Raw genomic sequence first — 16,297 nt, forward strand, 5'->3', positions numbered from 1 at the left:
CTTCTCCAATTTGTTTATTTTGATCTTCTATTCCTTCCTTTATCGCCTCAAGGAAACCTTCATTTTTCTTCCGTTCATTCCTCTTCGTTTATACAGCTCTTTATAAAAGAGTGGGAATGGGGTGGTTATGTTACCAATGCATTTGACAGTGGTCAACTACTACAGGAACACTATTTCTAGATCAAGTGTCCCACCTTTCTTTCCTACCTTCTTTTCCTCCCTCTTCCCCACCTTTGTCCATCTTCCATCAGACTCAATCTTTGCTTCTGTGCTCCAATTCACTTCTCATTTCTTGGTCCACTTTCCCTTCCATAACTGCCACTCTTTGATCCAAAACCATCTACAGTCCACTATGTGAAGTTTGCCACCTACTTTGCAGACAAAAATTGCCCATTTCCAGCATAGCTCGGGGACTGCCACTTCTTTGCTGCAGTCAGAATTCAGAGCTGGGGAAGTTCAATCATGTCTCTGTTGTGTATGGATCAGTTTCAGTTGCTGTCACACTGATGCAGAGGGTGTGCTTTGGGTGAATGGAAGCAACCAGCTGTGAACTAGACTTGTGCCCAGCCTGCCTTGTGAAAGCCAGCTGAAGGGGACTGGAGCTGGGGTTGTCAGTGCTTCCCTCCTGGAAGAGGAGGGTGCTAGGTGTCCTTAAGTTTGCAACTGCCCATCCCCTACTCAAGAAACTCTCCCCAGCCAGCTTTTGCCCTGTTTCCAAGCTCCCTTTTTTTGGGAAAGGTCTTTCAGTGGGTGGTTGCCTAACAAGTCAAGGTGCATCTGGATGAAATTGGAGTCCCTAGACCCTTGTCAGTCTTTCATCCTGGGTACAGCAGAGACTGTACTCGTGGCCTTGGTTGATGATCTTCACTTGGAGATAGATGGGGGATGTTGTTCCTCATTGATCTTACTAGTTCTTTCAGTAGGTTTTGATACACATGGCTACAAGGTATAATAAAGTATTTATATGACCTGGTAGGTATTAGTGGGATTGCTTTAAATTGGTTCCTCTCTTTCTTAGCAGGGAGGTCCCAGAGGGTAATGGTAAGTGCCATCCCCTTGTAACTTTTCTTGTATGGCTCTTTCTCGTCACCACCCCTATTCAACATGTATATGAAGCTGCTGGTAGAGACTGTGCAGAGATTTCAAGTGAGATGCCATAAGCATGCTTATAACACCCATCTCTATCTCTCTTTCTCATCTGACCTGGGCCCCAGTGCCTGGTAGAAGTTGGGGATTGAATGCAGGTGAACCAATTAAAACTAGATCCAGACTAGCCAGTGTTGATGGTGGTGGGCAGACCATTTGACACGGGATGGCTTTGGACTAATGGGGTTCAACTTCCCCTTTTCACTCAGTTTTGAAGCCTTGGGTGATCCTGGATCCTCTGCTGCCCCTGGATTTGCAGGTGGTGTTAGTGGTGGCTGGCAGTACTTCTCTCCATCTTCATCTCCATCTCCATGTCAATCTAGTAAGAAGGCTATGACCCATTCTTTCATGTTTGAATCTGGCCACCATCATCCATGCTTTCATAACCTCAAGGCTAGTTTACTACAATATGCTGTATGTGGGGCTGTTCTTGATGACCATCCAAATGCTGCAGCTGCTGCCTTCTGATCAGCATGAGTTGCCAGGAAAACATAATTCCATTGCTCCAGAGATTGCACTGGCTTCCAAAAGCTTTCCAGCTGTAATTCATGGTGCTGGTTTTGACCTAAGTGGTCTGAGACCTCGGTACCTAAGGGACCGCCTTCTCCCTTATGTCCCACTGCAAATCCCCAAGGACAGCTGAGATCAATTTCATGCTATTATCATCAGTATACCAAGTCACCTTGGCAAAAACATGTGAGGGGTTGTTTTTGATAATTGTTCTTCAGCTTCAGAGCTCCTTCCCCTTTGAGGGTTGCCAGAGCAAATGGATCAAAACTTCCAGAATTCTGCTGGAAGTTTTGTGTCCAGCACATTACCAGCCCTGGTGCTCTGTGTCTTTTTCAGAGTCACTGTTTCCCAGAAGAGAGAACCCTAATCCTATAAATATGGCCTGTTTTGATGTCCAGTGTTTAAAAAATATTTTGAAAAGATTTAGAAAAAGTGCAGAAAATTGCTACAAGAATTATTTGAGCAATTTGCCTCAGAATGCAAGAGATTTAGAAATGTCATCTCATAGATCGTTAAGTGATCTGATTACGGCCCATAAATATCTAGATATCTGCTGTTAGAAGGTTGTTTAATCTAGCTAGCAAAGGCATAAGAAGTATCAATGGATGAAAAATGAAGACAAATTCATAATGAAAATAAGGGTAATTAAACCACTGGAACAATTTACAAGCTCTGATAGATTCTCCATCATTTGCTGTCTTTAAACTAAAATTGAATGTCTTTCTGGAAGATGTGCTTTCTCACTGTCAACAGTTGTTATAGTTTTGATGGAAGAACAGCAGGGTAAAATTTTATGGCCTATACCATGCAGAAGATCAGATTGGATTATAATAGTGGTCAGACCTTAAAATCTATTGAAAATGCTGTTGAAAGCAAAAAAAAAAACAGTTCTGCAAATCAATGATGAAATCCATTTAACAATGGAGATACTGCTCCTGCCTTTGTTTAAGGTAATTTGCATCATCACAGAACCTCACAGGAGAGCTAAGACTCCTTACCAGCTAAGAACTGCCTGCCCAGAGGAGTTTTCCATCTATTGACTCCTCTGTGAAATCCTATGAAATATGAACTTTCATTTCTACCCAGGAGAACTTTTACAATCTTTTCTCCGATGCCTGATGAAGAGTGTTTGTGCCTGCAAGCTTGCAATTAAAGAAAGTTTTTTTGCAAAAAATCTTATTGGTCTAATAAAAGATATCACCTCTACCACAAGCCCTGATTACTTTTTCCTCTAGACCAATACAACCTGATAAATGTACCATAGACACTTTTACAGTCTAATCTGTGTTTCAGACCCCCTCTACACATTACACTTAAGGTTTGATTAACCAGGTAATCATGCCTTAAGTTGTGACCCAGCTACATGTTCAACCAGTTAATGGCATGATAAAGCAAGCAATAAGCTACAAAGTTATTCCACAGAAAATGTGTAATAACTTTGTAGCTTGTCTAATCAAACCATTAATTGAATGTGTGGGCAAGTGCTCCCCTGTGGCTGAGAGACCCATCAACTAAGGGGCTTCCAGCCACAGAGGTGCACCACCTGCTACCAGCCACACAGTTAACAAGGCTTGCAGTGGTGACAGCATTGTCAGCTGTGGGGTTTGCAGCGGGGAAAATGCTGCTCCTCCCCACTCCCTTTGAGCCACCTTGGCTGTGGGGCTTGCAATGATAGTAGTGTCTTTGGCTGCGGGGCTCACAGGGAATGCTGCCATCACTGCAAGCCCTACACCTCACAAGGTTTGCAGTGGTGGCAGTGTTCTCCCCACTGCAAGCCCCGTGCCTCATGAGGCCAGCAACGGGGCAGTGTTCTCCCCGCTTCCTGCACTGTGAGCCCAGGGGAGCCCAGGATCGAGCCCAGGCTCTCAGTGTACCAATGATAAGACACTGTTACCAAATTTGCCCATTACTTTGGGGTGTGCTCATTTATTAGGGATAGTTTCTAGGGTCTTGGTGATTCTGTCAATGTGCTGCTTGTGTTACTATATGGAGCTGTATTTCTCCCTTCTGCAAGCCCTCACCCCCAGTGGAGCTATCTTGCAGGACTCAGTCTCAATGGGACTGGGTTCCTCCAGTCACCAAATCAGTCATACACACAAATTAACGTGACACGCCTGACCTGGCCGGGCTGATCAGCATGGACAGGCTGACACCCTCGTATGCCAAGAATCAGTTCATAAGAGCAACAATAAAATACAGTCAAACACAAGCACACAGGTAAACAGAATCCCTCTGAATCTGGCTGGGTGTCCAGCTGACACCCTCATGGGCCAGCATTCAGTTCATAAGGGCACGTCTGAGTCAAACTGGGTCAATCAACCTGTACAAGCTGATCCCCTTATGTGTTTCAAACTCAGCACGTCCCAATCTTTGGCCTCCTGATGAGCAGACCCCACAATAATTTAGGCTTCACAGGGATCTTTAGCTTAGGTAAAAGAAGCGTTGCTGCAGAGCACGGGAGGAAAGAGAAGCAGAGAAGGAAAAATATACAAAATTACTACCACTTTGACTATAAAAGTTATTTATTGCTAAGCATATGAAATATATAATAGTACTAGTAGTAAGAGACATGCAAAAGAAAAACAAACACAAACAATGACAATACTACCCTGGTTTCACTAAGTATTTGGGGAAACTTAGCTCAAGTTTAACTGATACAGTTCAGGTTCAGAAGTTTATGCCTAGAAAGAAGAGAGAGAATGCTGGGAATCTCACCTAGTCCACGGTACTCAGGCTGCAAAGCTGACAGGCACAGTCCGTAGCACAGTCCTTGAAGAGAGAGATTATCTGTTCCTCCAGCGTCCCAAGAACGACGGGATGGTGTCAGCACAGGAGTTTTCTTCTTCTTTCCTTTTCTCCCTCTTTCCTCCTCCTGCTTCTTCTTTTTCTTTTCTCTTCTTTCAGCACACACACTTACAGATTTTTATACCCTCAGTTCAGCTGCTTCGAAGCACCCTCAGTACTGTAAATCATTGTCTTTTCTATTGACAAGGGGTTATCTGGTTTGGATCATCTCAGGAAACTGATTGATAATCAGGAAACACTTAAGATTAGGGAGTAACCCAAATACTTGGGAGCCAGCTTGAGATTCCTATGGATGGCAGATATACTGATGGGATATCTCATGGTTTCTTCAGGAACAATAGATAGCTTGCAGCATCAGGATTTTGGATTTTTACTTGTTGTGCACAAGCCTCATCTTAGCATGACTTTTCCAGATCTTACTATAGTCTTTTAACAGACTTAAAGCAATTATTGGGGTGCTCATAACCTTTTGTGGAGAGGACTCCCACCAGTCGTCTCGGGAAAGATATGACAACACCTGTGATTAGGGCTCCAGCAGGCTGGATGCTGTGATGAACCCTTAACCATTGTTCAAATGTTGCCCATACCCCCTCTGACTCGGTCTCTTACCTCAGCATTCCCTAACCCGGCAACCAAGTTTTAGTCAATCAAGTTTAAATAGGCCTCCCATAGTGGGACCGGGGAATGTACGGCCCGAGATGCCTATTAAACTTAGAGCTGTGTGTGTGTGTCTGGGGGGGGAAAGTCCTTAGCAAATCCAGATTAGAACTGGTCTGATAAATGCTGAGCTGGGTGTGTGTGAACATGGGTTGATTAACATTGGAAGCACAGATTCCCCATCATGCAGTGCTCTCCTGCTTCTCTGGTCCCAGAATTCACTGCAGTTTCTGCTTCAGGCTTTCTGTTTTCCATCTCTCATGTAAATGAATAGTCATCTGGTTCCATCTCAGATGCAAATGAGACCTAGGGCAGTTGTTTCACTCTTATCACCCTTATCTGGAGAGTTTTAGGTGCGTCTCTCACTGCATCTTAATCAGTTTCGTTTAGGTAGAGGAGGGGAGGGAGGGGGGTGAGTCCTTGTGAGTCAGACAGACTGCATCCTGTGCCAGGGTTGCCCAAGAACACAGAGCTGAGACGTAACAACACAACAGTGCAATCTAATGCATGATCCCACAATCACACCTCCTGCCAAGCAGATGTGGCATGGTGGGAGACACAATTGTGTGGATCATGCATTAGACTCCATTGCACATTTACCAGCACATGTAGAAGGGCCCTCAGTAATGTCTTTCTATCACTTTATAAATCTTTTATAAACTTTTATTGTGTTTTAAAATAAGATGATTGGAAATTGTTGCTTTCTACCACAGTACAAATAAATCTTCACAGGAATCTCACAGATCCTGATGATACAGATTTTGTGAAATATGAGTTTGAAGTGCATTTCTTTTTTTTAGCTTCCAAGTGAAGACAGTGAAATATATGAGAGTGCATCACAATGCTTGTCATTGTTGGTTCAGCTATATGGCGGCGACAGTCCAGAAAGTATGTCTCCAGAAAATATGGACAGCTTTGCCAAAATACTGAAGTCCAAAAGAGATCTGAGACAGCAGAAGCTTTTGTTAAGAATCATCAAAAGATTGGTGAGTTAAATAACTTTCTTTGCATCCAAAATTCAACTTAACATTTCTGTCTTGGTTCTTGTATGCTTGCATGAAAAGAAATTGTTGTGATTTGTGTTTTCCCTCCTTTAAATAAAAGTTTGGCGTGTAAAGAATATTAAGAGTTCTTAAAGAAGCAAAAAATAGCATATATATCCATCCTATTTTCTCTAGAAGATGATACCAGTTTCTGGATCAATGCATGTTTTATATTCTAGATTAAGAACCCACTGTAATAGAACTTCATTCCCTTCCCACCCCACCATTAACCCTTTTTTTACTTTGTTAATAGAAAGCTTATGTTGTTTATATATTTGTTTAGTGTTTTGTCTTTAAGAATTAATAAATGTTATTTTGAATATTTCCAAAGCACTAACCTTGTAACATAAAATTATATTGTTTGTTTTCATGTCAGACAATAATTCACTTTTGTAGTTGAAATACATCTATATATAGATTATTTTATAATTTTCATCAAATGGTAAAACTGCTTTTGACAGAGTGGTTATAACATGGGTTATCAGTCAGTAGGAATCGCACAAATTCAAGTCCAATGAAAAGTTACAGACAAGTCATGACTTCCATTCCTGTCATGCTTAATCATCAGGAGGGCAGTGTTGTTTCTTAGAAGTGGACTAAATGTCTAGGAAATCATATGATCTATCACTTACTTTTAATCTCACCCTACTTTTAATTTTAAAGTCTTTTGGAAAGATGATTTAGCTGAACTATGTACTTGACTCTGATAATTACCCTTTACTATGCTGTATCCTCCAAGAAAGAAGTTTTCCAAGGGGAATAACTTCCTTCTGAGTCAGGGTTAAACAAGGTATACTTGCGGTTTCTAAGCTCCTGCAAAGTTTATGGATTTTGTCGGTTGGTGAAGTGTCCTGACCAGAAGATTGAAGAAGTCAATATAGATATGAAGTTAGAAAGAAGTGGCTGCCATACCACACCCATCTTTGCATGACAGAAGAGCAAATACAGCTCCCTCCCCCTTTCCAACCTCAAATTTCCCCGAAGAAACTGTTAGCTTCTGAAGCTAAAACTCACTTTACCCAGATGAGATTTAAACTTCTGAATTCCCATCATCCCTGAATTCCTTTCCAGTTTCAACTTCTGTCTTCTGTATGTCACCTCATCTTGAAAAGTGACTTGTGGCAAAAATCTTACATGATATTCTTGCCCTTGCCAGCGTTTGTTCAGCCATACTCCTGCCGTGCTGTAGAACTGACTCTGGCCTAAAAATAAGACTAAAGAGGCAGCAAGATATGTAGATAGTAAAGATGGTTCTGATGGAGATAGGCGAGAAGCTGACACACAATTTCAGATCATTCCATTCCAAATTTACTACTGTCCATGTGGCTTCATTTCTCTGTTTTCAAGAGCACCAAAGGCTCAAGGACAAGCGGTGAATGACCTAGTGACCTAGGAGTGGTGAATGTTCCACACAATGTCTTAACTCCAAGCTACATAACACTGCAGAAAATAAATATATCCTATCACCTTTGATAAATGTGAGTCTTGGAAGGTCCTGTACTACTGGCTCTCCTTGTACACCAGCAATATTGATCATTGCTGTAAACTAGAACAGGGAAAGATTTCTCCAATTATGTGAGATGATAGGATTTCCTCTCAAAGCAGCAAAAGTAGGTTGCATAAATAATTTGACAGACTGTATAATAAATCTTATTTCATTTCTATGAACCTTAAAAATTCATATCCACAAGAGATTATTATCTTGTCAAAATTACAGTAATCACAAAAGACACTGCAATATAGCAGATGAATTCAACCCACTTCCAGCTGTTCATGCTGAATTTTGTAGCCTACAGAATGGTTTCTCAAACTTTTTGAAATTTGGTCAGCATTTTGAGAGAGAATTTGTCAAGTGCACTGACTTCCTGTCACATTCAGCACTGCTCGCACTGCCATCTCTTTTCTATCCATGATCTTATTCCATCTCTTTGGCAACCATAGCTACTGCTTATATTAGAAAGCTAATATTTCCAAAGAAATATTAGGACATTATTTAAATGCAGTTCTGTAATGGCTTCCCTTATTATACTGCATATGCTGGAAATGAAGAAGAACCAGTTTGCTCTCTACCAAGTGCTCTATGCACTACCAGGGATTCTTGGATAACAGTCCTAGAACATTTGTTTTAGAATATGTGAGTGAAATCATTAACAATACATTGAGCAGGCATTATATGAGTTCCAAACTCCTGTGGTATGAGTTTAATGTAATAATCTGAATTTAAATATTTTTTCTCCTATGTGCATACTGTGAGCAGATATGTAGCTGTTTTAGGATAGATTATTTTAAACTAGGAAATTTGCATGGCAATAGGCAGTGAAATATATTATCCTTTTAGGATTGCCATTCCCACTGACATTTTGGATTGAAATGTTGCTGTTTTTGAAAGGTAAAATAGGTGCAAGAGAAGAAAAATGTCCAGAATAGACTTACTAATTAAATGTTACAGAATGTACATGTTCTTTAGAAACCTCTGGATTCTGAGTTTATTTTAATGATAATAAAAACAGGAATAATAATCAGGTAATATGCTTTGCTCAGATTAAAAAAAATAATTGAGGTGTTTTTTTTTAAATATGCCACATTGACTGACTTCCATCTCTTTTTGCTTCAACTTACTAGTATAAACTAAGATTACCCTAGTTTCAAAAAAATGTAGGCCCTTGAAACACTAGTAGGTAGCCACTTATGTGCCAGTGTTTCCAGAGCAGAATTTTAGAAAAGTTGACTAACAAATATTGGCTTGCAGCAAGGAAATGAAGTATATTCTTCCACCGTTAGACAAGGTTCTTTGGGTGTATCTGATATCTTTTATTAGGCCAACTTAAATCCTTGGAAATTTTTTTCTTAGCAGGCTTTCGAGTTTAAAAACCTTTTGTCAGGCTAAGGAAGCATCTGCAGTTGGTGTGTACTCTTTCTGGATGGAATGCATAGTAAAGAAGCCAGAGGCTGGGCTGGTATGCATGCAAGATAGGCAGTCAGTGAAGATGTAAACTGAGGAGTCAGTGGGTGAGAGACAGGCTGGGTCTGGGGGAGCGAAGAGGGATGAATAATGGAGAGGTACCTGGGGAGTCAGATGTCAGGCAAGTTATACTGTGTCATAAATCCAGTGTCTATATTTAGTCCATGATTTTTTGTATCCAGGAGGTTGATAAAGTGAAGTTCATAGGATCATCTGTGAAAAGTGTTTTGTATATTCCCTTTGAGGATTAGAACTGAGAGATTGGAGAGAGAGTGGTTGTCTTGTGAGAAATGTGCCCCAAAGATAATAGGGCATTCTTGCCTTCGGTAGACTTCCGATGTGTGTTCATTCTGGTGTTTGTTTGGTGTCTCCTGTGCATTTTCCATCAGGGCATTTGGTGCATTGGATGAGATATATAACATTTCTGGAGGTGTACCTGTAAGATTCAGGAATGCTGATGGCTATGTTGTAGGGTGCAGTTATTGTGGGGAGGGTGGAGATGTGTTGGCAGGTTTTGCATTTCTTGTCATGGCATGGTCTGGATCCATTCGGTGTGTTCTGGACTGTAGGAAGTTTGCTTCTGCTGCTGCTGTTAGCAAGGATCAGTACTTGTTTAAAGGCTAGGATGGGTAGTTCTGGGAAGATCTCTTTAATAGTAGGGTCTCCTTCTAGTATGGGTTGCAATTATTTGAGGATTTTCTGTATAGGTTCAAGGGAGGGGTGATATGTCCACCAGTGTTACTTAGTATGTCCCCAATTGTTGTTGCTTCATTTTGGGATAGACAGTTTTGGTATTTGTAGCTTCTGGATCTTTCTTGGCAGCATTTGTATAATCTGTCAGTCTCATTCATATTATCTGACACAGGAATGGGGCCCTCTTCTGCATGGCAGTTCCAGAATCATTTTAGCTTCTTCTTTATAGAATGCTGAGTCTTCTGACTTCACCTGCTCTGTAGAAGTCCCAGAGTATCTATACTTTGCCACTGTCCAAGGGATCTTGTACATTGAAATGTTTCCCCCCAGAAATGGAAAAGATTTTCAAAGTGGGAGATTATTGTATATTAACTGTTTGCTTTACTCAGAAATTTTCAGCCACTCTTTTTCAGATACACCTGCCTGTTATCTCAGTTTCCCATCTTCCTGTGCACAATGCTGCTGTTTTCAGTTGTTGCACTATCACAAGATTTCTTAACCAACTGTCCTATGACTTTCCAATGGGAAAGAATCTTGCAGAATCTTGCAGTGCAGGATTTCAACTTGTACTGACAGAAGTAATATTTTCCACTTTTGATCCAAGGGGAAAATTTTCCCTAGTTTGCCTATGCATAAAGAGAACTTCATTTAAGAGAGAGTAAACTTCAGGCTTTAATGAAAGGCCCTTTTTTGGCTGTTTTCCAGTTACCTGTTCAGTATTTCTTTCCTAAATTCTTTTAAAAATTATGTCTAAATTCCACCTAAATCAGGCTTCTAATCTTTGGTGACCCTCCCAAAGCCTCATTCTCATTCTGGTGAAACTAGTCTCTAAAAAACAGATGTCAAATGGTACTCTAGCTTTTACTGAGCCAGTCTAATACATTTAGCAAGTTATCTAGCCTTTTAGTAGCCTTTAATGACCTGCATAAAAATGCTTCTGTTTATTCTAGGCTGTGTAATAAGATGTCAGCATTAGTGGGAAAACATGAAAGTCTAACAGCTTGCTCTGCTAGGTGTAAGCATAATTGACATTTCTCATTTCCATCATAGAAGTTAGCAGAGATACTAATTTGAGTTCTGTGAACAGGTTTATTTGGCACTAGGCATCTATTGACTTGGCATCTATTTATGATTGTATTTTATTGTGGTAGTTCCTCATTGCACAACATGCTGAATAACATCCAACAAAAAGACTGTTCCAGCTCTAGAGTTTACAGTCTAAACCAGGGATACCCAACCTCCAGCCCATGGGCCAAATGTGGCCTATGGGGCCATGAGTATTCAGCCCGTGGGGCTTCCCACAGATTCAGAAATTTGGCAGCAGGGGAGCTTTGGCAGGGGAAAGTTGGAGCTTTGAAGTCAGGCCATACCCCTCCCCCTTGTGGGGCTGTGTTACACCCCTTCCCTCCCATGGGGCCGGGTTGGGGCTGGGCCATGCCCCTTACCTTCCTGGGGCTGGGTTGGGGCCGGGTCACACCCCTTTCCCTGTGGGGCTGAGCCATGTCCCCTCCCTCCCTCCTGCAGGGTCAGGTTGGAGCCGTGACGCCCTCCGCCCCCTTCTGCATGGCCAGATGGGCCCTGCTGCCACTGCCCTGTGCTGAATCAGGACTACCAGCCAGATCCAGCCCATGGACAGCCCTGGGCACTGCCTTCCCAGCCCGCCAGCCAAAAAAGGTTGAGCACCACTGGTCTAAACAACACTCACTGATGTTTGAGTTAGGAGAGCAATTCTGCAGTCTCTGTTTAAATATAACTCTTCATCCTGCTTCACTGGTGAATATGCCTCACACAAGATTCCCACCAGCAGGAATACACACAGGTTACCTTGAAGAAGAGAAAGCATTTATTTATGAAAGTTTTGATGATTCAGTTGGTGTTGCCTTTATAATGCAGCTCCACCTAGTCAGATCCACAAGGAGGTGCTTATGTGATTTGCAGCAGACACTGCCTTAATAAAAGCCACATAAAGCTTAATGTACCTGTTAGTGGATCCCACTTGTATGAACACTGTCAGGGAACCTCACTTAGGAGAAGGAATTGTTCTTGTGGGGGTATTTTCTTTGCTTTTATCTGTAAAATGCCTTAAGCTAAATTACTTTAGAGGCCCATTATCTGTTGTGAGGAGGAACTTCATCACAGGAATGATAGTTCAGTTTTAGGCAGCACACTACAGATGTGGCTTACTGATATATATATCTGTACTAAGTCTGATTAAAATCAACCTATGGTTAATGTGCTGTTCTTAATATAAAGAACCTGCATTTTTCTTATACCAAATATTCTCCATCTCCCCCTCCCGCCCCTTGTTACATCCTTTATCCTTTAACTCTTTAGTTGACTGCAGTCTCTACTAGACTTTCTTTCAGTAGGATAAGGTGTTTCATTAGTTAGAAATGACTAATGACTCCTCCAGCAAAGAAAAGCCAACCAACACAAAGATACATTATGCATATCACAAACAGGATGGGTTAACCTAAAAATGTTTTAGCAAACATAATGAAAGTAGAGTGTCACTTCTTTGCTTTATCCTTCCACCATTGTGTCAAGAAGCTCAATCTGTTTATAAACTCCACACAGCCCTTTGTGTAATAGTTATGGGCAGGTTTTAATGAAATTTGAGAGAGTCTCTAGAGATCACAGATACAGAGGCCTTTAACACGGTGGCGTTGCTTAGCAACCTTAAACCATTACATTTCCAGACTCTGTAATAACATGATATACTGCTCTTCTGCCAGTCCCTGATGAAAATGTAATGGAAATAATCCCTTTCTAAAGGCTGTACTCTGTTAGTGTTTGGAGGGTGAAACCCTCATTTCACTGCTAGGTTTTAATCTAGTCACAAAGTAAATTATTAAATATAGTTTTCTAAATGTTGCACGTGTTTCAGCCAAAATACATTTTATGATATTTTTAAAAGCAAACATAACACTCCTAAGTAATGTTAACAAGTAAGACTAATTTTGTTATCAGTTTGGATTGGTCTGCTGCCCTTTTTCCCCATTCAAGAAGCAGTATACCGGTCCAGATTCGGCAGTGACCAAAACAGTCATTTAAGCAGAAGCTAATGTTGCTGGCTGCAAGAATCAATGTAATTAAACTAATATAGATTCGGGCCCAGTTCTTTACAACAGTACAGCCCCTTTGCACTGTTTTGCTGTTGAGTGAACCAAGAGTTGAGCGAATATGAAGCCATTTTGGTGAAGAGTTTTTAAACAGCTTTCCTACAACTTGATTTTAACATTTCTGTGTTCAGTTTACTTGCAATTATGGGATCTACTAATGCAGATTCTCATACTAAACAATTTTTAAGTTCAATGCCAAATATTGCTGGAAAGTGTCTATGAAATTCCCTTTATTTGTGCATTCTCAGCAACAACCAGAAAAACTCATCTGGTTAGTGAAAAAAATGAAGCCTGGTTAATTTGGAACATATAATCCCAGTGTATCCTCAGACATTTTTCAAGCAAGGCAAAATTCTTCAAATGTGAAGTCTTTTTGCATAAAATGTGTACTCACTAAAAACACTGGTCTGTGGTATTATCTATGGATCTTGCATCATGCTACATTCTCAATTCTAGCCAGTTATTGCAGAATCCGTGGTACTTTTTTTTAAACTATACCAGATTAAATCTAATTTGGCTAATTACATTCTACACCCTGAAAGCCAACCTCTGATTTGGGTTGGAGATGGAGTTTCCATTTCTTGTCCTAAATTATTGTGTACTGATGCTCTTCACTGTTAAACACTTTACCGCAGAGAGGGGTGCATAAATTGTTCTCTGTGAAGAGTTTATACAGCAGATTAAGCATCAAATTCAGGTTGATTTATAAACCATGGATTCCTTTCAGGTTGGTAATTTTAAATACAATAAACTCTGTTTAATTTACCTATAGGTTAATCACTGTTCTTCTTATTCCCAACAGCGAATTAATCGACTCCTGGTCAATGTTGGATAATTCATTATTATTTGCATTCTCTTTGCAGTAGTGAATTAACCAGAGTTTAATCAGTAACACATTTTCACTAGTCTTAACACTATACAGTAAAAGCTGTGTTACCCAACACTTTATTAACTGGCATGCTGATTGACGGGGTAAAAGTGAAACCAGAAATCCCACCGTGGCACTTCCGGTTTTGCCAAGTCCCACTTTGCTGACTTTGGAGCATGGCCCAGGGCAAAGCAGCCTGCATGGGGCCCCCACCCTGTCCCCCAGCACACTGATGCCAGGGAGTGAAAGCCCTGGTGCACCGGACGCAGCAGAAGGGGTGGCGGCCTGAACAGGCAAAGACGCCTCTCGGATAACCAACATATTTGATTAACCGGCACTCCCCATTCCCCATGGATGCCAGATAACACAGCTTTTACTGTATTATTTACATCCCCGTAGCTTTAGTGAGGAGCTCCCCATCTATTTTGATACTGAGCTTTTATTCATGAATTTAACAGCACACTGTTGTAAATGTCCTCTGCATATATGATAAATCATTCTCTTCAGTTACCTATCTCCAAAAAACAGAAAAGAGGCCTGATTACTGCAGAGCAGTCTTACTATTACTCAGTATGTGAAATAAAGTATATTTACTGTCACCATGTAAAGTCTTTAAACAAATGTGGGATGTCACATTTATGCCAAAAAAGAACATAAAGCAATTGTCTTTTGCTTTTAGTGTGGTAACCGTGAGCAATATTGTACTCTTGTTTACTTGTTATTTTGTATGTTCATCCGTGATATCTGCAAGCAAAGAAATTGAACTGGGAGTGTAGATCAGTGGTTCTCAATATTTTTAGACTCAAGGCAGCCCTCAATACTCTCAAGGCACCTCTCAGAAAATGGCAACACTTAATTTTCACTTGTTTTTTTGACTACAGGAAAGTAGGAGCAATTCTTTTGTTGCAAAGAACTCAGAAAGACCACAACAGTTTTTAACACTGAATTTCTGTTGGAAATCTTTATCTTGTGAATGGTTTGGACATCTACCAGAGCTAACATTGTGTGGCACTCTGTGCCACACTTCAAAGGATCTCAAAGCATCCCAGAGTGCTGCAGCACCCTGGGTGAAAGCACTGGTGTAGATTGTTGAAACAGTTACTCTGCTTTGAAGGAGAGGGTGGAACTTATCACAGTGCAGCTGAATCTGGTACAGTTTGTTTTTAATCTGTCTCTTCCTAACCCACAATGAATTATTGCAGTTTAGCTTTACTTTACTGTGGGTTAGAATAAACAGACGAGACAGTTGCACTAAATCAGCAATGTGAGCTCCTGAATGGAAAGTTCCCCATGACTGCTGATTAAAACAGTGTGATTGTAGGTCTGTCTGCGTTTGTCTGACACCAGGTCTGGCTTATTCCCAAAAGAGAAAAAATGAAAGTACTTTTAAGTCTTGCAACATATTTATTTCCACTGGCTGGAAGCTTTACACATAGTTTTCAGCATTTTAACACTCCACTGTTGCATACATAAATTGGCAGAAGGCAGGGTAGAGATGCATCATATAGACTAAAGAAATTCAGGGATGCATAAGCTTTCATGAGCAACAGCTCACTTAATCAGATGATTGAAGCCTATAACCAGTGACTGAGACTTATCCTTTGGTATTTGCTCTATATAATTTGATGAAGGAGAAAGATACAAACTGGAAATGCATCCAGTGTATGGATAAAGACAGGTGATGGAGATGATGGGTAAAAATTATTAAGCAAGATCTTGCTCCAGAGGTGTAGCCAAGTAGCTCCACACATGGGACAGCTGCATGATGGGCAGCACCAGCTGTCACAATGTTATCGCAGCAACATGATCAGCCACTGCTGCAGTTGCAGCTATTTTTGCACCCTCTCCCACACAAAGGCAACACCTAGACCTGCTGCCCCTGTTGCCCTCCCTTCAGTTACACTACTGTCTTGCTTATGAGAGCTCATGCATCTCTGATTCAGTTAGTGTATAGGGGCAGGAAAAGTCCAGCCCGTGGGCCAGTTCCAGCCAGTAGTGGATTCCATTTCCCAGCAGCCCCTGCCCGCATGGCTGGGTCCAGTCTCCATGGAAACCCCAGCCACAGTTGCACTGTGACAGAGCAAAGCTGAGATTACCGTGGAGACCAGACGCAGCCGTGCTGGCAGGGCATGCAGCAGGGCAAGGCAGGAGGCTGCTCTGGAGACCTGGGATCTTGTGGTGGGGGCAGCTTGGTCCCTGAGCATGCAGGCTGCAGATTGCAGCTCTGCCCTGGCCTCAGACCAAGCTATCCCTGCTGCAAGGTCCCAGGGCTCCAGAGCAGCCCTCTCCCCTGCTCTGCCCTACCACATGCCCTACCAGTGTGGCTGGGGCTGGTCTCCATGGCAACACCAGTTGTGCTGTCACAGCACAGCTGCGGCTGGGGCCTCTGTGGAGGCCAGCCCCAGCCATGTGGGCAGGGGCCACTGGGAAATGGAGTCTGACTGCCAGCCCCTGATCTATAAGGTATTTCTCTACCTTGACTTTTGACTGA

The 16,297-nt window shown here is 41.6% G+C and overlaps 1 protein-coding gene across 2 annotated transcripts in view; it reads left to right on the top strand.

Annotated features, from left to right (window-relative positions):
* Window positions 1-16,297, top strand: part of ULK4 (unc-51 like kinase 4) — a 468,513-nt gene that overhangs the window by 372,502 nt on the left and 79,714 nt on the right. For both annotated transcript variants that reach the window (XM_019483510.2, XM_019483506.2), the window contains exon 35: window positions 5,919-6,104. In XM_019483510.2, coding sequence (XP_019339055.1) covers window positions 5,919-6,104 — 186 coding nt within the window. The remainder of the gene's footprint in view (window positions 1-5,918; window positions 6,105-16,297) is intronic.

This window comes from Alligator mississippiensis, chromosome 5 (assembly GCF_030867095.1).
Source record: "Alligator mississippiensis isolate rAllMis1 chromosome 5, rAllMis1, whole genome shotgun sequence".
NCBI classification, from domain to species: domain Eukaryota; kingdom Metazoa; phylum Chordata; order Crocodylia; family Alligatoridae; genus Alligator; species Alligator mississippiensis.